Raw genomic sequence first — 25477 nt, 5'->3', positions numbered from 1 at the left:
AACTTACAAGTGCAATTATTTTGTAAATGCTGGTGTTGAAAATTCAATAAACAAAGTAGAAAAAGAAAGGAAATGAACGTACTTCTGGTGTACCAACGTGCCATGTACTTCTGGTGCACCAACGTGCCATGTACTTCTGGTGTACCAACGTGCCATGTACTTCTGCTGCACCAACGTGCCATGTACTTCTGCTGCACCAACGTGCCATGTACTTCTGCTGCACCAACGTGCCATGTACTTCTGCTGCACCAACGTGCCATGTACTTCTGGTGCACCAACGTGCCATGCACTTCTGGTGCACCAACGTGCCATGCACTTCTGGTGCACCAACATGCCAAGGTTCGTTGTTGGTGTGATCGAGGCGTCAGTCTGACGAAAAGTGCGCAGACGCAGGGCGAGTTATAAAAGAGAGGCGCAAACAGATCTTCTCCCTGTGTGATCACTAAATAATGGTTTATGTTCTCGTATCGAAATGAATGACTGGGCACAGATGGCATCCCTACACGTCCTACAAATAGAATATCAGAGTTCAGAGCGTGATAGCAGACGCTTCATCCAATATCAGGTGTGACAGCTGTGAGCAGCCAGCCACATCCCCCAGACCAGCCATTAGCCAACTCAGCCGCTTCTCTCCGTCCGTTCCTTCTGCGTGATAGCAAGCTGGGGTATGCAGACAGTGATGGGTTTTCTGTTACCTTCGTTTAATTATTGGAGCGGCTCAGAGCGCCAGCGAAGTGGGTACGTTTAATTTCGACTGTAAGAACAAACAGACCAGTCTGACTAAGCTTCGCTGTCACACAGCCTCTGAAAGCCACTGCCATAGACAGGGATGCAGACTTGTCACTTTTAAGGCGATTTATTTGCCGTTTTGCTCTCAAAATAGGTAATCCACGCGAATCGTGTAGAACGGCAAAAAAATGTGCTGGGGTGTGCAGACAGTGGTGGGGTGTCTGTTACAGTTGTTAAAATATCGGAACGGCTCACAGTGCGAGCGTATCTTTTCATTTCGCCTGTAAGAACAAGCAGGCCGTTTTATATAATTCAATAAACCATGTTGCGGGCCGCTTAAAACTACTCAGTTTTTAGTTTGAGTACAAACAACCTTGTTTAGTCATGTTACCTGGCTAGCTAGCTAGCTAACAACATGGTACCTTGGCTAGCTAGCTAGCTAACAACATGGTACCTTGGCTAGCTAGCTAGCTAACAACATGGTACCCTGGCTAGCTAGCTAGCTAACAACATGGTACCCTGGCTAGCTAGCTAGCTAACAACATGGTACCTTGGCTAGCTAGCTAGCTAACAACATGGTACCCTGGCTAGCTAGCTAGCTAACAACATGGTACCCTGGCTAGCTAGCTAGCTAACAACATGGTACCTTGGCTAGCTAGCTAGCTAACAACATGGTACCCTGGCTAGCTAGCTAGCTAACAACATGGTACCTTGGCTAGCTAGCTAGCTAACAACATGGTACCCTGGCTAGCTAGCTAGCTAACAACATGGTACCCTGGCTAGCTAGCTAGCTAACAACATGGTACCTTGGCTATGCACACATTTGGATGGCACAGGGAAAACAGAGATGGCCTTCCGAAAGAAATTATCCATATGTCTAATCAATGTAGTTCTAAGATAAATCTTAGTAAAAAAATTCCTAAAATTCTTGCCTAACTTTTGGGAGCTGTGTGTGGGAGAGAGAAATAGAATGTGTGTGGGAGAGGGAGGGAGTAAGTGAAGCGTGTGTGGGAGGGAGAGTGTGTAGGCGGTGTGTGTAAAGTTGTCTGAAGAGTAGGCTAAAAATGGTTTCGTAAAGGCCAATATGAAAAGGCAGATCATTAGGCATTTATATTCCGTACTACATTCCTCCTGCCCAATCACAGGTAGGCCTTTGGATATGAGCAAATCCGCTATTTTCAGCAGTAGCCTTGTCTATTATACAGTATAAAGTGTGAAGTTAAATTCAATGTGTTTTATTGAGTAGAGTTGTGACTATCAGGGACAGGTTTTTGTGCAAAAGCCTATAGAAAACGGGAACAGGCATCCTGGGGGGGGGGGGGTACTTGGTATCGTGATGTACTTGGTATCGTGATGTACTTGGCCTGGTAGTATGAAGAAGAAAATAAAAATTAGAAACAATGTATGCACTCACAACTGTAAGTTGCTCTGAATAAGAGCGCCTGCGAAATTAAAATGTCAAATGTATCGTTGGTATTGTGACAACCCCACTTAAAATAGGCACGTTTTGTTGCTGTTTACACAGATTTTCTGCGCAAAGATTTTTGGCCACCTTTTTTGGCCCTCACCAGTTTGCGTCAACGGCACAAACCGATCTGGGACCAGGCTAGTTCAGGCCTAAGTCGAGGTCAAAACTATTTGGCCCGTAATACAGAGTAGAGCTGGGACTACTTGTTAGTATCGTGGCAAGGGAACAAAACACATAGTTTTAACTTATTTAGGAAAACAGCCCTACTGTTGAAAACAAACATGCTGTCGAAAAGAGTCACATTTATTTATTTCCCAAGCTATAGCACGCTCTTTGACATGCTGCAGGTTTTTAAAGGACCAAAGAGTTTGATCTGTGTCGTGTTTTACATTTTTGCCATGGAAAAAGTACAGCGATACTGGTATAGTCACAGCCCCATGTCAGAGGGTGTTGCACAGGGTTAGGTCTACCACTGCATTTGTTGGTCAAATGTTTGTGGGTCTGCTTGTCTGTAGAGGGGAATTTGTAGGGTTTTCGTTGGTAATAGGTTTAGTGGGATGCGGGCTTTGGTTTGTCAGTAGCTTAATCTGTTTAGTGAGCTGTGTTCTGTGTGTCTTTTGAGACTTCTGTCTTTGTGTAAGGCTTGGACAGCAATCGGTTTACTGGTTTCGGTTTGAGTATCTCAGTAATGATACGTGTTTGTGTGTGTTGAGTCTGAGAGGGAGGCCACATCTGCTGATCATGCTCCTCTCATTATGTATGAGCGATGCAGTGACAACCCCTCCTCTCTGCCCCTCCGCTCTGCCGCAGTCAAGCCGTAATGCAACCCCTGTGACTGGGATGCCTGATAGCCCTCTGCATTAATATTTTCTATTTCCCCATCTGCTCATCAATGATACTATTCTACCGATACGGTCTCGCTCTCGCTCCTGAGATGAAATCCCCAGTGCCCAATTCACTCTTTCCATATACACAGTCATTCAGTTTCTCTGGCTCGGTTTGAATACTGTTCGAGTGAATACAGACGAAGAGGAACGTCGGGCGTACGCAGTAGATCACCCGCTTGGTGTCGGGGGCCAGTGCTGATTCAACATGCAGGATCGTCAAGTATAGATAATAACGTCCGATGTTCTGTGGTTGGAGGCGATGGGGCGGCCACCCGTTGCCCACTGCCGACATTCACGTTGGTCTGTTTTCCCTTTTCGTATGCTGCCTTTCTTCCTCCGTTCCTCCCCGTAGGTTTCATAGCTTACACCAATCCATTCGCGTCAGATCAGTCATGACTTCAAGGAAGGATGTATTTACACACACACACACACAGCCGCCTTATTTACGTCAAATGATATTTCTTAACCGCCCGCTAGGAGACGTTCGGCTATGGCTTTTGGTATAGATTGCTGTGATTGTCTTGCTGGTTTGTGGACCTTTTTGTTCCGTCGGCGCTGTTGGTAGATCATCTTAGAACCACGATTGGCTGCAGATATTGTGACCTATTGACCGTGTGATGAGCTGACCCCGGCAGTGTTGGGGCCAATCAGGACGTCTTAACCCAGAAGCAGGGACAGCAGACCTGGGTCAAATACTTTCTTACTTGAGCTGTGCTTAATGAAGTGTGCCTGCCCTGGTACACTGTTGTTTTCATGTTGGTTTCAAGTTAGTGTCCGGCTGCTACTCCTTGGCATCAAACTGAACTTCCTGGTGGTGGAGGATTGCTTGTTTGGACACAGATGTACTGCATGTAAACGCAAGCACGCAGATGTGGCTTACACACACACAGCGTGTGCAGATTAGAGGAATTAAGTGAGTGTGCTGGCGCTAGGGTTGACCTGCTCCGGATGATGGTCTTTGGCAGTGCTGATGAGATTTTGGCCCCGGCCCCAGCCACTGTAAGCAGATTAGCTCACCCACTGAAAGGTGAACGCTGAACTGCCACGTTACTTTTGTCCACTCACACACGCACTTTTGTCCACACCAGCGTGTGTGTGTGGGAGAGAGTGGGGATAACATCATCTGACATGGGCGTTGCTCCATCGTGACTGAACAGCATCATGTTCTGAACAGGGCATGTTTTACATCATCTGACATGGGCGTCGCTCCATCATGACTGAACAGCATCGTGACTGAACAGCATCATGTTCTGAACAGGGCATGTTTTACATCATCTGACATGGGCGTCGCTCCATCGTGACTGAACAGCATCATGACTGAACAAGCATCATGTTCTGAACAGGGCATGTTTTACATCATCTGACATGGGCGTCGCTCCATCATGACTGAACAGCATCATGACTGAACAGGGCATGTTTTACATCATCTGACATGGGCGTCGCCCCATCGTGACTGAACAGCATCATGACTGAACAGCATCATGACTGAACAGGGCATGTTTTACATCATCTGACATGGGCGTCGCTCCATCATGACTGAACAGCATCATGACTGAACAGGGCATGTTTTACATCATCTGACATGGGCGTCGCTCCATCGTGACTGAACAGCATCATGACTGAACAGCATCATGTTCTGAACAGGGCATGTTTTACATCATCTGACATGGGCGTCGCTCCATCATGACTGAACAGCATCATGACTGAACAGCATCGTGTTCTGAACAGGGCATGTTTTACATCATCTGACATGGGCGTCGCTCCATCATGACTGAACAGCATCATGACTGAACAGCATCATGACTGAACAGCATCATGACTGAACAGGGCATGTTTTACATCATCTGACATGGGCGTCGCTCCATCATGACTGAACAGCATCATGACTGAACAGCATCATGACTGAACAGCATCATGACTGAACAGGGCATGTTTTACATCATCTGACATGGGCGTCGCTCCATCGTGACTGAACAGCATCGTGACTGAACAGCATCATGACTGAACAGCATCATGACTGAACAGGGCATGTTTTACATCATCTGACATGGGCGTCGCTCCATCATGCCTGAACAGCATCATGACTGAACAGCATCATGTTCTGAACAGGGCATGTTTTACATCATCTGACATGGGCGTCGCTCCATCATGACTGAACAGCATCATGACTGAACAGCATCATGACTGAACAGCATCATGACTGAACAGGGCATGTTTTACATCATCTGACATGGGCGTCGCTCCATCATGCCTGAACAGCATCATGACTGAACAGCATCATGTTCTGAACAGGGCATGTTTTACATCATCTGACATGGGCGTCGCTCCATCGTGACTGAACAGCATCGTGACTGAACAGGGCATGTTTTACATCATCTGACATGGGCGTCGCTCCATCGTGACTGAACAGCATCGTGACTGAACAGGGCATGTTTTACATCATCTGACATGGGCGTCGCTCCATCGTGACTGAACAGCATCGTGACTGAACAGGGCATGTTTTACATCATCTGACATGGGCGTCGCTCCATCGTGACTGAACAGCATCGTGACTGAACAGGGCATGTTTTACATCATCTGACATGGGCGTCGCTCCATCGTGACTGAACAGCATCGTGACTGAACAGGGCATGTTTTACATCATCTGACATGGGCGTCGCTCCATCGTGACTGAACAGCATCGTGACTGAACAGCATCATGTTCTGAACAGCATCATGTGTTCATTTCAATAGGATATGCGTCTAGTGTTCATTTCAATAGATCTGTTTTTAAATTGCTGCAATGAGCAGGTAGACTAGTAGGAAGTGTAATTAACAAACCAATTAGAATGTCCGGTGGACGTGTTCTGTTTGCACGTTACATGCTAAAGAAATTAAGATGAAATGTCATGGTTTAAATGACATTTAATGGTCTCCCCGTTTGATTTTCCTTCATGCTATTCCTAATCGTGTATATTTGTACATGTAAATAGTCCTCATTCCTGCTATACTGAACCACTAGCTGTCTACGTGCTGTTATATACTGCTAAAGCGAGTTGCGTTATATCGTGAAAAGGGGAGCCGCTCAAGTGCTTGCCCAGTAGCTCTGTCTGCTAAGCCTGTGTGTGTGTGCCAGCCATGTTGGACAGTGTGGTGTTGTGATTTGAGAGATGTCTCTCTCTTTGTCTCCAGCAGCGTTGGGGGATTTGACGAGCGCCGGCCCATTGCAATGCAGACATGGCCACGGCTATATCGTGACACAGAGGGACATGGTGAGTGCTACACACGCACGTGCACACACGCACAGACAAGCCGGTTGACTGCAGGGGGTGGGGGGAGGAGGGGGTGAGCATTAGCCTGGTGAAGCAAGAGCTGGGGGGTGGAGGGGAATGGAGAGGAGGGCGAGCAGTACAGGTTGGATGAGAGGAGAGGTAGAGAGTAAGTGGTTGGTAGAGAGGGTACATCCATTTTTCCTTCATCTTTGTCCCTGAGGCGCAGGCACACTAGAGGCAGTACAGTGTACCTCACTCCCTGTAGTTAGCTCCGTGGCCCAGGTGAACATTTTTGCTTCGGGCCTCTTTCAGTGACATTGGCTCAAAGGCGCCTGCAGATTACTGGTTATCTCGATTAGAATGCAAAATAGAGACCACAAGATCTCAGAGTTAAGCCTAGTTCTTTCCAAGACATGCACTTTGACTTGGGCATCCTTTCTGAAAGCAATACAAGGATTTATTTGAGGATGGTGATTTCAAAACAAGAGCTGCCTGTCCACAGAACAGCAGTTCCCTGGAATGAGCGCCTGACGTCAACCATAATCAATTTCCTAGAAGAAAACTGGCAACAAAGAACTGTATGTTCAGAGGTTAAGCCTTCCTATTCTCCTTCTTCCTTAAACCAATCTGGGTATTTTTTCCCCCAGAGTTTGTAATACTCACCTGAAGTTAAAAATGCTAGTTGGCTTTAAAAAAACATTTAAAAAACTAACTTATTTTCGTCTTACATAGGTTGTCATTTCATCCAAACCATTGGTTATTTAGCAATGGCCGGAATCTCCTGGCTAGCATTTTTGAAGCATGTTAGCAATGCTAGTGGAAACAGACTGTATTAATTAGCGGAGCATTATAGCATTAGCTGCTCTTAAAGTCCCTAATCACCATTTATTATTTTTTGGCTTGGTGAAACATTTTAAAATATGCTAATTTCGATCTAAATTGATGTTTTAGACTCATGAGTAGCCATAGCCGTCTCTAGCTTTCATGTCTGGCTCATTCTGAGTGAAGTGTTTTCAGTCTCATCTTATACCCACCGGTTAATGGCTGCGAGCAACCTTTACATGCACACACTGAGCCGAGCCAGAGTATCGTAGGAGTGTGTCGTCCTCCCGAGAGTGTGTCATGTGTCACGCCCCTTGAGCGCAAACTGTGGATTTAAAGTTCACAGGGAGTGGAGGTGACACCGGCGACATTTGTCAAGACTGACAGCAACCGTCAGCCAGTGAAACGGTTTGGTGTGATGCTAGTTTGTCTTTGGAAGAGGATCATAATGTATGTTACCCTACTTCTGCAAGCAGCCAACCAGTTAATGTCCCTGACGTCTATTGAAATGTGAGCGTGTTTGGAAAGCGGTACAGATGTAAAATCAGCTGAAAACCAAGGTTTACTCCTAGTGTAGACAGACAGAACGGAAAAGAGGTTGGATGGGCCGGACCGGCAGGCAGGCAGAAAAGAGGCTGACCGATGCTTTGCAGAATGACTTTGCCTTGTCTGTGTTAATAAGAAGAAGAACCCACCTCAGGATTGTCTTGAATCTGATGAAATGCTTTAGAAACACAAATTTTTTCTCAGTGTAGCACTCTTCTACACTTTGATCATACATTATTATTGTCCGTGTACTTTTGTACACGTGTAGGTGTGTGTGTGTACTCATACGCATGTGAAAACTGCACACATGTTTTTGTCTGGTGGGACTGCCAGTCTTGAATCTGGAGATTTTGGCCAGGCTTCGTTAGCATGTGTGTGAGCCTTTGTCCCTGTGGGCAGCCAAGCACATAACCAACAGAGGGAGAGTATAGGCTATGTCCTCACTACAGGAGGGATGGAGGGAGGGGGAGAGAGTCGCAACTGATCAGTAGGGGCTTTGCTTCAAAATGGAATTGACATACTATGGCTGGTAGATGCTGGTGGGCACAGCGAGGGTGTGTGTATGTGGCCTGCGTGTGTGTACCCTGCGTGCATGTGTGCGTGTCAGCTGTGTGGGCCAGAAAAAAGGGTCCTTCAGCAAATGGAGTTCTGTGTTTGTGAAACATCGGAGTGTAATTTGGGATCCATACTTTCCATTTTCCATTCATTCATGCATATTGCATAACCACCACCAGGTTACATGCACTCTATGTGAATTGTTGGTTGGACTAATTCTATCCAGCACCCCCCTTTTTTTCAGGATATTTCTGGAGTACGCAGTACGTCTAGGGGGAGACTTCACACAATTGCGTGATGTTTATCTGGTGCTCAGTAGGATAAAAAGACACGCTTTGGTGTCTTCGCGGCGGGTTTATTTGGAGCCCTCTTCAAGGTCAATTTGAGAGTGCTCGTCTCTTCGCTGGGAGTATGGAAATGAGTGCTCTTTGAGAGAGGGGATGTTGCAACGCTTTGCACAGCCCTCCAGCAATGCAAAAATAAATGTGAGTCTCTCTTGTTGACTCTCTCTCTCTCTTTCTTTTTCATTGACTCTCTCTCCCCCTCTCTCGCTCACACAAACAGTTACACAGAGAAGGCTGTTAGAGTAAACAGCAAGCGGTTGCAGTTCATACATGCATTTAAGGAGACACATCAGCTATTAGCATGGACCCCCTGTGGCACCACAGCAAAGCAGACTGCTGTGGAGCGTCTGTTCTGTCTTGTCTGTGTGAATGGCTCTCTGTGGTTGCGCCGAGCTGGGCTAATAGTTTGTTTAAATTCTTCCAATTAGTTGCTATGATCGCTAGACGGAGACGAACCTGGCTAGTTATCGGTGGGAGAGGATGCCGGTGGGTGAGCCACTGTCCCTGTCTCCTCGTCTCCCTCGCTTGCTCCTCCTCTCCCCCCTCGTTTCTCCCGCTTTCCCTCTTTCTCTCGATCCAATCTTCTTTCTCTTCCACTCCGTTTTGTCCCTCGTGTGCCCCTCTCCCCTTTCTCCTCTCACCATCATCACAAAGTGTCAGCGATTTTTGGCTTGTTTTCTGGTCCATTGCAGAGAGGGGCATTAGGCGAGGCACTGTGACCTGACCCGACCCGGCCTAGTGAAGGCTGCAGCTGCACCGCTCTGTAGTCACGTTGTTATGTCCTCCTGTCCTGGCGCTGGACCAGCGGGCCTGCTGAACTGTGTCATCATCCCGTTTTATTTAGTCCATCCAAGATCTCACAGTACAGGCCAAGGGACGGAGCAGGAAACGCTGGTGCATTCTGGAATTTCTAGGTTGGTTCCGTGAGAGAGGTGTGTGTGTGTGTGTGTGTGTGTGTGTGTGTGTGTGTGTGTGTGTGTGTGTGTGTGTGTGTGTGTGTGTTTGAATGAGGCTGGTTGGGGAGGTTGTGGTCCCCCTGTCTCTTACCCCCGCAGTGCTGGAGGCTGCCTAGTTTCACTCTGCCCCTGGGGTAAACACACACACACACACACACACACACACAGCCTGCATGCCTGCATTCACACATCACATTCAGTCAGACAGCTTTGATTCACAGCATGCTACGGTGTAGGTTTACTTCTAGATGATTTCTGGATGTTGAGGTGCCCAAATGGGGCTATTCAGTGTTTTTGGCATCTTCTTCTTACTGAAGGAAAATTCCAATTAGTCTGAACTGAAGGTGTAGGGTCCAGATCATTTGAAAACCCACGGTGTGTGTGTGTATCTTTCCCAGTGTGTCTCCGAGTGTGTGGGGGTGGGTGCTTGTCTGTGGAGCGGCGCGGCGCGCTCAAACACTCCCGAGTTGTTGTGTTGGGAGTCGTTCAGATTCAGACACCGGTGGCGTTGCCATGGCGACCGCGTGGGTGCACGCTCGTTGGTGAAGTGTAACTTCTCTGTCTTTCGCTGCCCGGCGCAGAAGCTCGACTGACTCGATGCCGGTGCTTACCGCACTCGAGGGGTGGAATGGAAACCGTTTTCTCTCTCTCAGACTCTTCATGGCCTTATACAGACACGTGTCTCTGTGTCTTTTTTGAATATCATGAATATACTATGTTTGGTAGGAGAGGGCAGAAGCCCTGCCTAGGGAAACTGGCCTGGGTTGTGTTCATTAGGCACGACATGGACAAACGCTCCAGTGAAACGGAGAGGTACGATCTGAACTTGTCCAATAATATATATGCTATTTATTCCGTTGCATTTATAAAAATAAAAAAAACCTGTGTGCCCTAATGAACACAACTCTGTTATATACCTCTTGTCATTCATAATTGATGGACACACCAAGCCCACGTGTCTGCCGGTTAGAAATGTTTTGCGATGATGTGCTCTAATGAACAGAACCCTGTTTTTGTTTTTTTTCTCAGTCTTTGATGGGAGAGGTAGAGCTGTTCAAGGCTTGATACTGGTGAGCTCACCCCTCTCTTTCACATCCTCCCACCTGACTACTCTCTTTCTGGGTTTTGATGACCTAATCCCCCCCCCCCCACCACTGCATACTCCGGAGGGCACGGAGGTGTTAGATATAGCAGGACCTCTACAAAACCTGACTCACGCACTCTGATACCGAGCCTGCTACGTCTGCTGAGACGTGCTCCCATTGCTGGGCCGTATTCATTAGTGCACCATAGCTAAACGTAGCAAGGTATGTCTAGCAAAATATGAGTTTCTTACTGGTTATCTTTTAAGTCCAGGTAGCCGCTCCCCGTTTCGGTCCGTTTGCCTCTGTTTGATGTCTAGTAAATAGGACCCTGGTTTCCAGAGTCCGATCCCGTTCTCTTGTCACTAGATTATTAGATTTCACATGTAGTTTGCACGTCAAGGTAGGAGGGCTGTTGAAGTAGTTTACTGAGTGGTGTTCATCATCTTTAAGCTTTTTAGTTCTGGCTTCTCAGAAGCCAGAACCAAATATTTAATGCACTGGCAGCCAACTAGCATTTTTTTAGGATTGAGAGTAGGGATGTATGATATATCGGATTCAGGCGATATTAGCCAATATCGGTATCGGCCCGATGTCTAGTTTAACGCCGATGTGCAAAACCGATGTCAAAGCTGACGTGCATACCTATATAATGTAGGTACATGATGTAACGGCGCCACGTAAAATGTTGCGCTACACGTGCAACACAGCATTCCAAACCTAGCCCACAATGTCTGCTGTGTGGATCGAGCAGTCAACAAGTCTTATCAGTCATTTGAAAGAGTAAGAACATTTCAGCAAGACAACTCAAAGGCGAAATGCATTAACGCCAAGATAATGGAATTCATTGCCCTTGACAATCAATCGTTCTCTGTCGTGGTTGATGTTGGCTTTCGCGACTGGTCGAGCAACGGTACACACTACCAAGTGCGCTATTTTTCAGATGTTGCCCTACCGGATTTACACCGTAATAGCGTCACCGCTATAGTCGAGGTCGGAAGTTTTCATACACCTTAGCCAAATACATTTCAACTCAGTTTTTCACAATTCCTGACATTTAATCCTAGTAAAAATTCCCTGTTTTAGGTCAGTTAGGATCACCACTTTATTTTAAGAATGTGAAATGTCAGAATAATAGTAGTGATTTATTTCAGCTTTTATTTCTTTCATCACATTCCCAGTGGGTCAGAAGTTTATATACACTCAATTAGTATTTGGTAGCATTGCCTTTAAATGGTTTACTTGGGTCAAACGTTTCGGGTATCCTTCCACAAGCTTCCCACAATAAGTTGGGTGAATTTTGGCCCATTCCTCCTGACAGAGCTGGTGTAACTGAGTCAGGTTTGTAGGCCTTCTTGGTCGCTTTTTCAGTTCTGCCCACAAATGTTCTATAGGCTGGAGGTCAGGGCTTTGTGATGGCCACTCCAATACCTTGCCTTTGTTGTCCTTAACTTCTACTTGGTCACCATCCCGGATCCGGGAGCACCCTCATCAGTAAAAAAGCTGACTAGCATAGCCTAGCATAGCGCCACAAGTAAATACTAGCATCTAAATATCATGAAATCACAAGTCCAAGACACCAGATGAAAGATACACATCTTGTGAATCCAGCCATCATTTCTGATTTTTAAAATGTTTTACAGGGATGACACAATATGTATTTCTATTAGCTAACCACGATAGCAAAAGAGCCAACTTTTTTTTCTCCACCATTTTTGTACTGCATAGGTAGCTATCACAAATTCGACCAAATAAAGATATAAATAGTCACTAACCAAGAAACAACTTCATCAGATGACAGTCTGATAACATATTTATTGTATAGCATATGTTTTGTTCGAAAAATTTGCATATTTCAGGTATAAATCATAGTTTTACATTGCAGCCACCATCACAACTCTCACCAAAGCAACTAGAATAACTACAGAGAGCAACATGAATTACCTAAATACTCATCATAAAACATTTATGAAAAATACACAGTGTACAGCAAATGAAAGACAAAGATCTTGTGAATCCAGCCAATATTTCAGATTTTGTAAGTGTTTTACAGCGAAAACACAATATAGCATTACATTAGCTTACTACAATAGCCAACCACACAACAGCATTGATTCAAGCCAACAGTAGTGATAACGAATTAACCAGCAAAATATATTAATTTTTCACTAACCTTCTCAAACTCCTTCAGATGACAGTCCTATAACATCAAATTACACAATACATATATGGTTTGTTCGAAAATGTGCATATTTAGCGGCACAAATCGTGGTTATACTATATGAATGGTAGCCAAACAACAAACAAAATGTTGGGAGAAATCTTGGGAGAGGCACCTAATCTAATCAATAACTAATCATAAACTTGACAAAAAAATACAGGTTGGACAGCAAATGAAAGATACATTAGTTCTTAATGCAACCGCTGTGTTAGATTTTTAAAATTAACGTTACTATGACATACAGCGTGCGTTAAAGCGAGACCGCACCGAATTAATGGAGGAATAATAGTGTCACATTTTTCAACAGAACAACGAATTAACATCATAAATAGTTCTTATTATTTGATGAGCTTCCATCAGAATCTTGTGCAAGGTGTCCTTTGTCCAGAATCATCGTTGCTCGGTTGTAGATTGTCGTCTTCAATTTAGGAATTAGCAGCAAACATTAGCTATGTGGCCCAGACGTGTCCAACTCTTCATAACGCAGCACTAAGAAAATTACGAAAATCGCAATATACTGATATAAACTGATATAACTCGGTTTAAAAAAACTACATTATGATGTTTTTAACACCTATATCGAATAAAATCAGAGCCGGATATATCTAAGGCGATATATCTAAGGCCTATAACGATACCTTTTCAGAATGCCATCCTGAGGTCTGCTTTGCGCCATGACGAACGTTGAAAAGAGTGCACCACCCGTTCCAAGAGCCTTTATACTGCCTCAGATCTACCTAGCAACTCCATTCCAATTCTCACTGCTTGCTGACATCTAGGGGAAGGCGTATGCAGTGCATGTCGACTCATAGATTACATGCAGATTTATAAACTGACCCTGGAACAGAGCCCCAGATTTCAGATTTTTCAGTTCCTGACAGGAAGTTTGCTGCAAAAGGATTTCTGTTTTACTCACAGATATAATTCAAACGGTTTTAGAAACTAGAGAGTGTTTTCTATCCAATAGTAATAATAATATGCATATTGTACGAGCAAGAATTGAGTACGAGGCAGTTTAATTTGGGAACGAATTTTTACAAAGTGAAAACAGCACCCCCCCTATTGAGAAGCTATTTTGCCACAACTTTGGAAGTATGCTTGGGGTCATTGTCCATTTGGAAGACCCATTTGCAACCAAGCTTTAACTTCCTGACTGATGTCTTGATGTTGCTTCAATATATCCACATTTTCCAATCTCATGATGCCATCTATTTTGTGAAGTGCACCAGTCCCTCCTGCAGCAAAGCACCCCCACAACATGATGCTGCCAACCCTGTGCTTCACGGTTGGGATGGTGTTCTTTGGCTTGCAAGCCTCCCCCTTTTTCCTCCAAACATAACAATGGTCATTATGACCAAACAGTTCTATTTTTGTTTCATCAGACCAGAGGACATTTCTCCAAAAAGTATGATCTTTGTCCCCATGTGCAGTTGCATAGTCTGGCTTTTTCAGACCGTAGTCTCGCTTTTTCATGGCAGTTTTGGAGCAGTGGTTTCTTCCTTGCTACGTGGCCTTTCAGGTTATGTCAATATAGGACTCGTTTTAATGTGGATATATACTCCGCAACATAAAAAACATCCTCTCACTGTCAACTGAGTTTATTTTCAGCAAACTTAACATTTTAAATATTTGTATGGACATAACAAGATTCAACAACTGAGACATAAACTGAACAAGTTCCACAGACATGTAACTAACAAAAGTTGAATAATGTGTACCTGAACAAAGGGGGGTCAAAATCAAAAGTAACAGTCAGTATCTGGTGTGGCCACCAGTTGCATTAAGTACTGCAGTGCATCTCCTCCTCATGTACTGCACCAGATTTGCCAGTTCTTGTTGTGAGATGTTACCCCACTCTTCCACCAAGGCACCTACAAGTTCCCGGACAGTTTCTGGGACGAATGGCCCTGCCCTCACATCTGCCATTTTTTGGAGTCAACAGAAGTCAGAAATAGTATTATAAATATTCACTTACCTTTGATGATCTTCATCAGAATGCACTCCCAGGAATCCCAGTTCCACAATAAATGTTTGTTTTGTTCGATATAGTCCATCATTTATGTCCAAATACCTTCATTTTGTTCGCGCATTCAGTCCAGTATTCCACATTCATGACGTGTAGTTCAGACGAAAAGTCAAACAATTCCATTACAGTTCGTAGAAACATGTCAAACAATGTATACAATCAATCTTTAGGATGTTTTTAACATAAATCTTCAATAATGTTTCAACTGGAGAATTATTATTATTTTTTATTATTATTTTTTTTTTGGGGGGGTGGATCAGCTTAATATTGCGGAAAGAATGTTGCTTCCAATGTAATTGTCTGCATCATTTCCAATCCCCCATATTTTTTGGGGTAAATATATATATCCATTCACGTATGCATACATATACACATATATACATACACATACCTACATAGACATACAAACTTTTTTTTAAAGAGTATACCTTTATTATTATTCCCCGCAAACCCTACCACCGATCCCCCAATTGGAGTAAACTGATAAACATTTCTGTTTTTACCTTCAATTTATACATCTTATACACATTTTACAGACACAGTCTACTTTATAATAGTTCTCTCTTGTTTGTTCTTAGTCCTTCCTCTATTTCTGTTGTCCATCCAGTTTGATTTCCACTTGTAACTGTGCTATTTCACAATAGCTCCGCACCTATACACATTTCACAGATCCCGTATGCCCTACATTGTTATTAGTCCCACCCTTCAGCTCCACTCAACCTTTCCCATCTATCTTCCAACATCATCCATTTCGGATTTTTATTTGCCATATATTTTTCAACTGTGCTGTGATGCTTCACAAAAGATTTGAATCTTCCTATTCTCATAGCTTCAACCGGAGAATTCCTTTGTCTTCAGAAATGCCACGTGACCGTGCATGTTCAGCTTGTGCCAGACACCTGACTCAAAGAGCTCTCCTTCCCTCATGCTTCACAGTAGAAGCATCAAACAAATCAAACTGTCTTATAAATGAGGGTTATTTTAGATGATGACACCTAGCTATATAGCTAGCTAACTACAGCTACTGAAACAGATGTCGTTTTGCTATGTTTTTGGGGAAGAACGTTGTTTGCATCCATGAGCTAGCTAGCTTTCGTTATGACCAGCACTGCATGTACGCCAGACAACGTTACCAGCATCATAGCATATGAATCGTTGTGACATATGAAATAGCAGTGATAGTGTAGTCAATGTGTAATAACTACGTAAAAAATGTATGAACGCGTTAAATTATTATGTGATGTGCGGTCATATCCAGGTCCTGATTGGTCAACAAGCTTATTTGACGCGTCAAAGACTCAAACGGTGTATTTCCATAGAAATCCTGGTTGAGAATGAAACGACTGAACAAATGAACAAAGAAACAGCTCAGCAAGTAAGTGAAAAATAGGTTTTGATTACGTTTTACTGGTAATGGGGACATACGTAAATGGCAACACACTAACTTTTTGGTCAGTGTGGTGTGCGTGTAGCCTTTATTTAACTAGGCAAGTCAGTTAAGAACAAATTCTTATTTACAATGATGTCCTACCCGGCCAAACCCGGACGACGCTGCGATGCAGTGCCTTAGACCGCTGCGTCCATGTGTGTGTGTTAACTATTTAACTGTACTAGAATGCTTAAAAGGCTGTTAAAATGTTAAATATCGGTTATCTGTATTGTTTTTTTTGGGGGGGGGGGGGGGGGGGGGGGGGGAATATCGGATATCGGATATCGGTATCGGCCAAAAATGTCATATCGGTGCATCACTAGTTGAGAGTTAAGAAACTCTTGGTCATCTTTGAACTAATTTTGGGTTTTGATTGTGAGTCTAGTATTGAATTGTGTTTTGGTGGTTGTGGCCATGCTGAAGTTTCAGCCTTACTTTCATATTTGGATGATTCTCTCACTGATTTCAGTCTCCTACCCTTTAGCCAGAGGGGGCTTATGGAACCTCTTGCATCATCAGAGTATCTTGGAAGCCTTGCTGAATATTTTATGCTATCTTGACAGTGCATCTTTATGGAGGAGTTTCTCATATCCCTACCTGAGGGTAGTGAGCAATACTTAAAAAAAACAGTTTTATTCGCACTGAGAATACACATTGACACCCACGTGCATGCACACACACACACCTATGCCTTCATTCACGAACCAGCACTAGCATGCTTACCAGTGCACATGGGAGACTAGCTCCTTCTCACATACACATGGTCAGTGTTTGTATCCCAAATGGCACCCTATTCCCTACATGGTGCACTACTTTTGACCGGAACTCAATGGGCCCTAGTCAAAAGTAGTGCACTATATAGGGAATAGGGTTCCAGTTGGAATGTAGACGGTAACAAAAGCTGGGATTCTTCATTTCCACGTGCAGGGTTGTGGTGGTTGTTGGGGGTAGGGTGTCTGGGTGTGCGTGTTCTCCGAGCACAGGGAACTGTCTCATGATAGTGATTTGGAGAAAAATAGCCCTGGGGTAGAGGAGGATGACACGCCAAACAAGGTTACACGGGAGGAATGGGCCTCTCTACTTCCACCCACACTAGTATACCACTTAGAGTAAAGCCATGCATTAGGATTGAATACTTAGTAGTATGTTAGTGTGGCTGTTCAAACAGAGCCTCTGTCTGTGTTTCTCAACCCCTGGTCTATGATACTGTTGTCCTGTCAGTTGGTAGATCAGTATCTAATGCTACGGAGCTGTGCAATGTCAAACCAAGTAAGCGGTCATGATTTGGTTAGTTGCCAATGTCGCCGGCTTGTTTTGAGTGACGTCGAACCATCCGAGGAGATTTTATAATGCCAGGGTTGCCTGATACAATAGTGGCGTTCCAAAAACTTTTGCAAGTCACCAACATGCACACATTGTGAAGTTCCTTAACATTTTCTCCTGTTTTTCTTTTTTCCTTTCCTTCCTTTACCAGTGTGCCCAAGGACTGTGAGAGCTCCTTGAGACTCCAGGCACACAACACCTCACTGACATCCAGATGATGCTGGAGGTGCAAGAGGAAAGAGCAGCAGCCACAGCAGGAAACTTCAGCCGGAAAGAGCGTGTCAAGAAGGAGCGGGACGAGGCGGGCCCAGACAGTGGCCGAGCCAATAGCAACACTAACCCCTCCTCTAATAACCACAACTCCGCCCTCGCCGGCACAGGCCACAGGAACCCCCGGGCCAAGGCCACACCCTCGGCCAGCCCGCACCAGCACTTGACTCCGCCCTCTGTCTCCCTGGGATCGCCGTCAATGCATTCCAGCAATCCCAAAGTGAGGAACTCCCCGTCGGCTAACACGCAGAGGTGAGCTGGGTCCATGTGCTATTATGTCTCTCTCTTGGCTCTTTAAAACAGGGGTACAACTCAACTTTTAAGGACAAATTATCCTCCGCTCCCGCGCCACTCCGCGGGCCACGGGTTGTACATCCCCGCTTGATAACCTGTCAATCCCGCTGCGTAATGAAAGAGTTTGAATGCCTTCCGCGTTGCCTCAAAAGCAAACGGGCGGCGTATCTCAGAAGATTGCTATATCATCTCAACGTGGTTCTGGAGATGTTTAGCACTTCTCCGGGACAGTCACTGCAATCAAGACGACCTAGAATGAACCGTTTGTCCTTCTCTGATTAAGACCACCGTGTTTACTGCCGTGCCGTCTGACTCCTCGTTCCTTGTTGTAGTTATAGCGTGGTATTTATTGAATCCTATCTCGCAGTTGGATCTAAGTCCTCCGCTCCTAAACCTGCTAAGAGGTCAGGCGAGATCAGATCTGGCATCCTGTATGAGGTTACACGACGACCAGACTTGGTGAACTACTTTGGCCTGTTAAAGCTTAATGTAGTGCAGCAGGTCCTGGCTATGCGTGAGCCCTGCAACAGTGGCCTGAGTGTCTCCACCCTGCAGCTGCCTCTCTGCCAGCCCATCCCGGGCCGGCCCGTGCTGACTCAGGCCCTCTGGGACTAGTATAAAGGCTGCAGCTGCACTGCCAAAGCCCTGCTGGGGCCCGTCTCACAGTAGGCACGCCGGCCATATTGGCTCAACGTTTGGCTTCGGATCCATATTGGCTCCGGTTTTGGCCGCGAGGCCATTTTGGCTGGGTTTTTAGGAGAGTGCTAGGGCTTATGTTTCACTGCTAGCTGGAAAGGGAGGCCTGGTAGGGTCCTGTTTGGAGATTTGTTGTTACTCCCATTGAGTGCTGTGACGCTGCCAGTCAACTATTTTCGATCTGTCCCTGGACTTTTAGCCCAATGCAGTGGTCATGCTGAACCTCGTACCACCAGCAATGGATTCCGGCAGTTCTCAAGCTAAATTAGTGTGTGGTCAGACCAGAGACGGACGAGGAAGGCTGCAAATTCCATGAACTAAGTAGACCAGACCCAGGTGCTATTGCATTGGTGTCTATAGAAGACACATCCAGTTAAGTAGACCGGAACTGACAATTATTTTTCAATGCCCGAGTGAACTATCTTCATTTATCCACCATCTTTGGTCAGACTACCCGTTCCGTATCTGTTGTGCTTCCCTGTGTTCTACTTCCCGTTTCTCCTCCAACTTCATCGAGCAGCCCCCTTTTCCCCTGCTTTGTCCATGTGTAACTGGTCTCCATGGCAATGGGGCGAGTTGTGTTCCTGTCTCTAGGTTTCGGCCCAGCACAGGGAGAAATATGGCTGTGTACTAGTGCCTACTTTAACAAGGCACCGATTATATATTAACACCCACCTCCACCTCCCCTGCTGTTCCCAACTCTGTCAACAAAGAATGGGTGAGGACTGGAGGTGGCCCTGTTTACCCTTTTTTTAATCACTCACCTGCGTGCGTCATGCCTCCCCAACCAGGATCTGGGCTGTGTTCATGAGGGCACGCAACAAAATGTTTCAGTCCCTTTTCTAACGTATTGGTGCCTAAATGAACATGACCCAGCTGCTGATTTTAAGAGTGATGCTTTCTCGGGGCGGGGAGCTGCCATGTGCGTCCCTCAGCCTGATAATGACGGTGGTTGGTGGTTTGATGTAAATAATGGGTGTATTAGTTTCTACTTTTAAGCGCATGTGATAAGACTTGCGAATTTTTAAAATATATATTTTTTTGAGAACATTTACATTTAAGTCATTTAGCAGACGCTCTTATCCAGAGCGACTTACAAATTGGTGCATTCACCTTATGACATCCAGTGGAACAGCAATTGCATATTGTTTGATTTTTCCCCCACTAACTCTGGTTGTCTTTCCTCTCCTTCAGCAGTCCCAAACAGAAGCAGGAGGCCATGGTACGCTCCCCACCCGTCATGTCTCCCTCCAGCGCCGCCCAGATGGACTCAAAACTGCAGCATCAGGGAAAGCCGGGGGGCGCTGGCAGCCAATCGCAGCCCTCGCCCTGTGACCCCAAAATTCTAGGCCCCAAGGTGCCCGTAGGGAGCCTGGGACTAAAAAACGGACAAGGCCTGAATGCAGGCAACGGGGCCAAGGGCAAAATGAAGAGGGAAAGAAGCACTTCGGTGGAGTCGTTTGAGCATCGTGACACGGGGACGCCCAACAACGAGGGGGATCAGAAAGGTAAGGCCGAGTCCTCCCCTACAACTAGTGATGGAGCCATCAACAGGTTTTAGCCTGTCAACCTAAAAGAAGGCTTTTGATATGGAAGACAGGGTAATGATCAACATCCTATGGCACCTACAGTATCACTGCATCATAATAGTCTCATGGGGCCCGATTCAGAGTTCAGATATGCACATGCTACTCTTACTGTCTATTTCTCCAGAATCTCAAGGCAGATTATTGTCCCCTAGTGAAAAATGACTGTTCATACCAAATAGTAAGAAACTCCCGTTGAAAACCAGTGTTGTTGTTTTTTTTCTTCACGTTCAACATCACCTTGCTGTTGCACCTTGTTCTCAAGGGTCCGCCGGGACATCAACTAGTCAGAGGGGTGAACTCAAAGCGTCAAAATACAGGGACTAGGTCTAGGATGTTGAGGTGTGAATTATTAACTCATGATATGGAGTTGTCTGAGTGGGCTTTGCGACGGATGTAGAGTCGTGTCCTTATAAGATGGCTCCCAGGCTTATCTGGCATGTCACGATGGCCCCCAGGACCCCACAGGGAATGTCATTAGTCACACTATTCTTGGTAGCTTTCGCCCTAGTAAGAGGGAGCGTGTGTATGTGTGTGTGTGTTCCTCCTCGGGGCTGGCTGTAGTGCTGCATTAAGACATACACAACCCCGTTTATCTCCTGGTGGAAAAAACTCGGTGTAGGCTGGAGCCTTGGAAGAAACCATCTCACTGTGTTCAAGGGGGTGTCCAGTCGTTTTCCCCTTTAGTATTTCCATTTCACTGAGACATCTGGTGGTTACTACTGAGATTGCTGTTACTGAGCGGGATCTGGTTCTACGTCTTTCATGATATGAAATCATATAAACGTGAACAGTATTTTTCTTTTGGTATTGAGCCTAACCACAACTAGATAATTTATAGATGAATGAAAATGACAGTGGGCCAAATGGTAAAAGCATGTGAAAAGAAATGGGTATGGGTGTAGTGCATATTAATAAAATACCCAGAATACCCCTCCAGACACGTCAGTTTGATTGCCTAGTGTTAATGTAGATTGTTAGGTAATTTTTGATTTAATTTACATGCTTTAGGTGTGTGCCAGTGGCCATTTGTTTGTGGCATGCGCGTCTGTTGATGTAGCATGTGGAGCATTCTGCACAGGGAGCTTCCACTCCAAGTCCATCTCCAGCTAACACACACACACTCACACGCACACACACACACACACACACACACACACACACACACACACACACACACACACACACACACCACCTCATAAAGTTTTCAGGCTCTTGGCCTCGGGGCCTGTAGTGCACTGCTCACAGCTGCTTGCCTGGAGGGGCCCACAGGTTTGGGGCTGGCGGTGGGGACAGAAGGTTTTGCAGTTTTGAAAGCGTGTGGTTTGGTGTGTCGACAGTGCACACTCCTAGTGATGTGAGACTGACTTAATTTTAAAGTATATGTACAATGTCGGACCGGGAGCTGTTGTAGGGACGCAGATTAAGCCTAGTCCTGGACTAAACGTACTTGATAGAGACTTATTGGAGAGCCTCCATTAAGCACGCTGCTTAATCTGGGTCAGGGAAACCGGCTTTTAAAGTTTAAAATGCTATCTTAAATTAGTGACTGTTTGTGCATGTTTGGTTGTTTACATGTGAGACTTTGGGGTAAGAGGTAAGGGTCATATTCGGAAGGCACAAATCGGAAGAAAACACTCAAAAATGGAGTGAAATGGCGCTGTACGATCTGAACGCTTGCTTTTGTTTTCCGTTGCACAACGTTTTGCCGCATGAACACGACCCAGGCCACCCACCCCAGTGTCCCGCTGGGCTCCCTGTGATTGTTGTCTGTTTAAAAGACACCGGGCTAAATTATTTACACCCCCCCCCCCCCGTCTTTCTCTCTCTGAGATCAATCAGGACCGCCCACTTTACTGCCTCACAGGCAGCTCGTCTCCCTCCACCCATTGGCCCGCTGAGAGCATTGATCTGAACTAGTGGAATAGTCAACACGTTATTTGGTCGTAATGTGTTAATGCTGCCGCCTAGCCTGGCCCCAGGTCTGTTTGTTCTGTTATAGCCAACTCATATCGTCATTGTCCATAGGATTTAGCAAGGCAGCACAAACGGATCTGGAACCAGGCTATGAATGCTGCATCACATTATTGTAAACCCATCAAACACCAGCTAGGCCCAAATGTGTTGTTCAATTACCTTCACTTGTGCATGGCAAAATTAGTAAGTCGTAATGAGTACAGCTTTTATAGGTGTGCTTGATTGACACTTGCCAGACTTAGCTCCTTCATCTCTCTCTCTGGTGTAGAGCTGGGCAGCCGAGCCAAGAGGCTGTGTGTAGCAGAGCGGCGGCAGCCCTACAGTGGAGCGGACTGGTGCTCTGGGGGCGAGAGTGACGAGGAAGACCCAGGGTTCTTTAGTAAGTACGGTAGCTACCTGGTCAACTGGTCCCAGATCTGTTTGTACAGTCTTACCAACTCCTATGGTCACTGCCACAAACGGTACTCTGGCAGCGTTTACACAGGCAGCCCAATTCAGACCTCTTTTTCACGGATTGATCATTTGACCAATCAGATCAGCTCTGAAAAAAATATGATGTGAGAAGATCGGATGTGATTGGTCAAAAGACCAATTAGTGGGAAAAAATGTCAGAGTTGGGCTGCCTGTGTAAACGCAGCCAAACAGATCTGGGACCAGACCAGTGAACTGGGGTTGGGAAGGAACAGAAGCGTGATTTGCTCCGAGTGCTCCCTATGGCCCTCCTAAATGAGATTGCACAGGCCTAATGATCTGGTGCCGTATGTGTCAAGCGTCTCAGAGTAGGAGTGCATATCTAGGAGCAGTTTAGCTTTTTAGATCACATTTGAATAAGACTACATGGACAGCGAGGAACTGATTCTACTCGGAGACGCTTGATACTGTATATCTCATCGGAATAGTTCCAGGTTGTATTTATTGCAGTGAACACATTATATCTGATCTCACAGCGCTCCCGGAGAAGTGTATTAACGTCTAAGGAACCACATACAGCGATATGTAGATGCACAATGGAGACAACCTGGAGACAACCAGACCATCATGGTCTGGGTCCATAGTGTTCTCTCATTCTCACCTCTACTTCCTGTTTCTCTCCCCAGACTGCAATTTGATAGAGATGAAGCCTCTGGACTCCAACAACGCGCTCAGCTCGGCCACGTCGACACACAATAACGTTGGAGGGCAGAGCATGGAGCTGGGCGGCAGCGGTCCCAAGCCCGGGTCAAAGGTCGTGTACGTCTTCACCACAGAGATGGCCAACAAGTAAGCTAGCTCTGGCTGTTTGTTTGTATGGTTGATTGGTCATTGTTCACGATCTGTACATTAAAGTATACCACACCCTGAACTCTCTGGATTTAACAATGGCGGAAACTCCCTCAGGCCAATGCTTCTTTGACCAATCCGATGCTTTTAAATCTGACAAGGAGGGTGCAAGTTCACACTTCTGGAGAAGGGTGGAGACTAGTGAATGCATTCAAAATGAAGTGAAGTCACCTGATGGAAACCTTAGTGTGGGGTGTTGTCCCCTTGTCTCTGACCCGTGCACTACCATCTCCTCCTCACACACCCTTTACCCCCCACACATCCTTGTCTGCCCTGAGTAGCCTAGCCAGCCAGTGTGTTCTGCCGGTCACTGACAGACTGTCTGTGAATAATGACAGAGGGTCACCCAAACTCCGGGTTGTCCCCTAGTGGGGGGATGTAAAAAGGACTTTATAAATGCATTTGATAGATTGATGAGGAGAGGTGGACAACAGGAGGCCATTCCAGCCCTGCCACTCGTCCCTAACCATGGAACGCTCAACTGTTTAGTTCACCTGTGTAGTTCAACTGGCTATTACTGATTTTATAGCTGCTTGAACTCCCAGAACACATTGGCGATGTTTACACAGGCATCCCAAATTCAGATGTTTTGCCCAATTATTGGCAAAAGAGCTGATATGACTAGTCAGAAGACTAATTAGTAGGATTGCATCCTTGAGCTGCAGTGAACGAAGGACTCCTTCCTCGTCGGGGTGTTATGGTGGTGTGCATACCAGTAGTGGGCGCATTGCCACCACCTTCCAGACTGGAATGTTATGAGACGGATGGGGGTGTTCTAGATTCTGCGCTCTAGTCTACATGAATGGGAGAAGTAATTGGAGAGAGTCATTGAGGCCGCTGTGGCCTATTCGCAGACGGGTGATTTATGGTTTCTGATCGTCTTGAGGGTCCTTCGTGGTTATTGCTGATTGAAACCAAGTATAGATGCCTTCCCTTTTCACCTTCTGTCCATTCCTTTTGCCTATTGTCTGGGATTCTGAGGAGTGAATATGCTAAGCAGATGTATTTAAAGGCCCGTGATATCACCATGCAGTAACTTAGTTACTAGAACAATAAGAGCTTTTTTCCCTCCCCACGCAGACCACTCCCCGACAGTCCTAGCTAAACTCCTGCTTGAGAAATTGCCCTTTGCTAAGAAGTCGTTTTTTTGTTTCTTTTTGGCCATTTTCGTTGAGAACATTCACAGTAAGGTACCTAATTGTCACCCAGGACAAAAGAGAGATGTCTGCAGTGTGTATAGTTCACAATTGTGCTCCAATATATGACTTTGATGATGGGTTTCAATTCTTCATTTATTAACCTGATTTTGAAATGAGCCTCTTGCACCTGTTGCCTGTTTGAAACGCGTGCACACACACCTACTCATGAGTGTGCTCCGCTGTCTGCAGGGCGGCTGATGCGGTCTTCACGGGCCACTCGGACAACATCATTGCCTTCCACATGAACAACAACTCCAAGGGCAACAAGCCCCATCTACCTGTGGTAAGTCTAACCCACTTCAATACAAAACCACATTTAACTAGCCTGTTATTTATCATACCGTTTGGGGTATCATCAAAAATCTGTCATTTTGCCGTTAGCAGACCATTTGCATTGTGCCCCTTTGGTTCGGACAAGGTTATGATATTTGTCCAACTCAAAATAATTGTGTATTTTTTTAAGCTATATTAATTATGCACCCTGGCATGCTTTGAT

The 25477-nt window shown here is 45.6% G+C and overlaps 1 protein-coding gene across 4 annotated transcripts in view; it reads left to right on the top strand.

The window, feature by feature from the left end:
* LOC129840723 (B-cell CLL/lymphoma 9 protein-like) overlaps positions 1–25477 on the top strand; it is a 104679-nt gene that overhangs the window by 73485 nt on the left and 5717 nt on the right. For 2 of the 4 annotated variants that reach the window (XM_055908841.1, XM_055908843.1), the window contains exons 3-8: positions 6256–6335; positions 17791–18161; positions 20094–20407; positions 22731–22841; positions 23560–23722; positions 25171–25264. In XM_055908841.1, the coding sequence (XP_055764816.1) occupies positions 17854–18161; positions 20094–20407; positions 22731–22841; positions 23560–23722; positions 25171–25264 (990 nt within the window). In that variant the 5' untranslated portion in view covers positions 6256–6335; positions 17791–17853. The remainder of the gene's footprint in view (positions 1–6255; positions 6336–17790; positions 18162–20093; positions 20408–22730; positions 22842–23559; positions 23723–25170; positions 25265–25477) is intronic. The other 2 variants (XM_055908842.1, XM_055908844.1) reach the window with 2 other exon arrangements.

This window comes from Salvelinus fontinalis, chromosome 41, assembly GCF_029448725.1.
Source record: "Salvelinus fontinalis isolate EN_2023a chromosome 41, ASM2944872v1, whole genome shotgun sequence".
NCBI lineage: Eukaryota > Metazoa > Chordata > Actinopteri > Salmoniformes > Salmonidae > Salvelinus > Salvelinus fontinalis.
The sequence above is the reverse complement of the archived record's forward strand: the minus strand, read 5'-3'. Positions and strand labels throughout refer to the sequence as shown.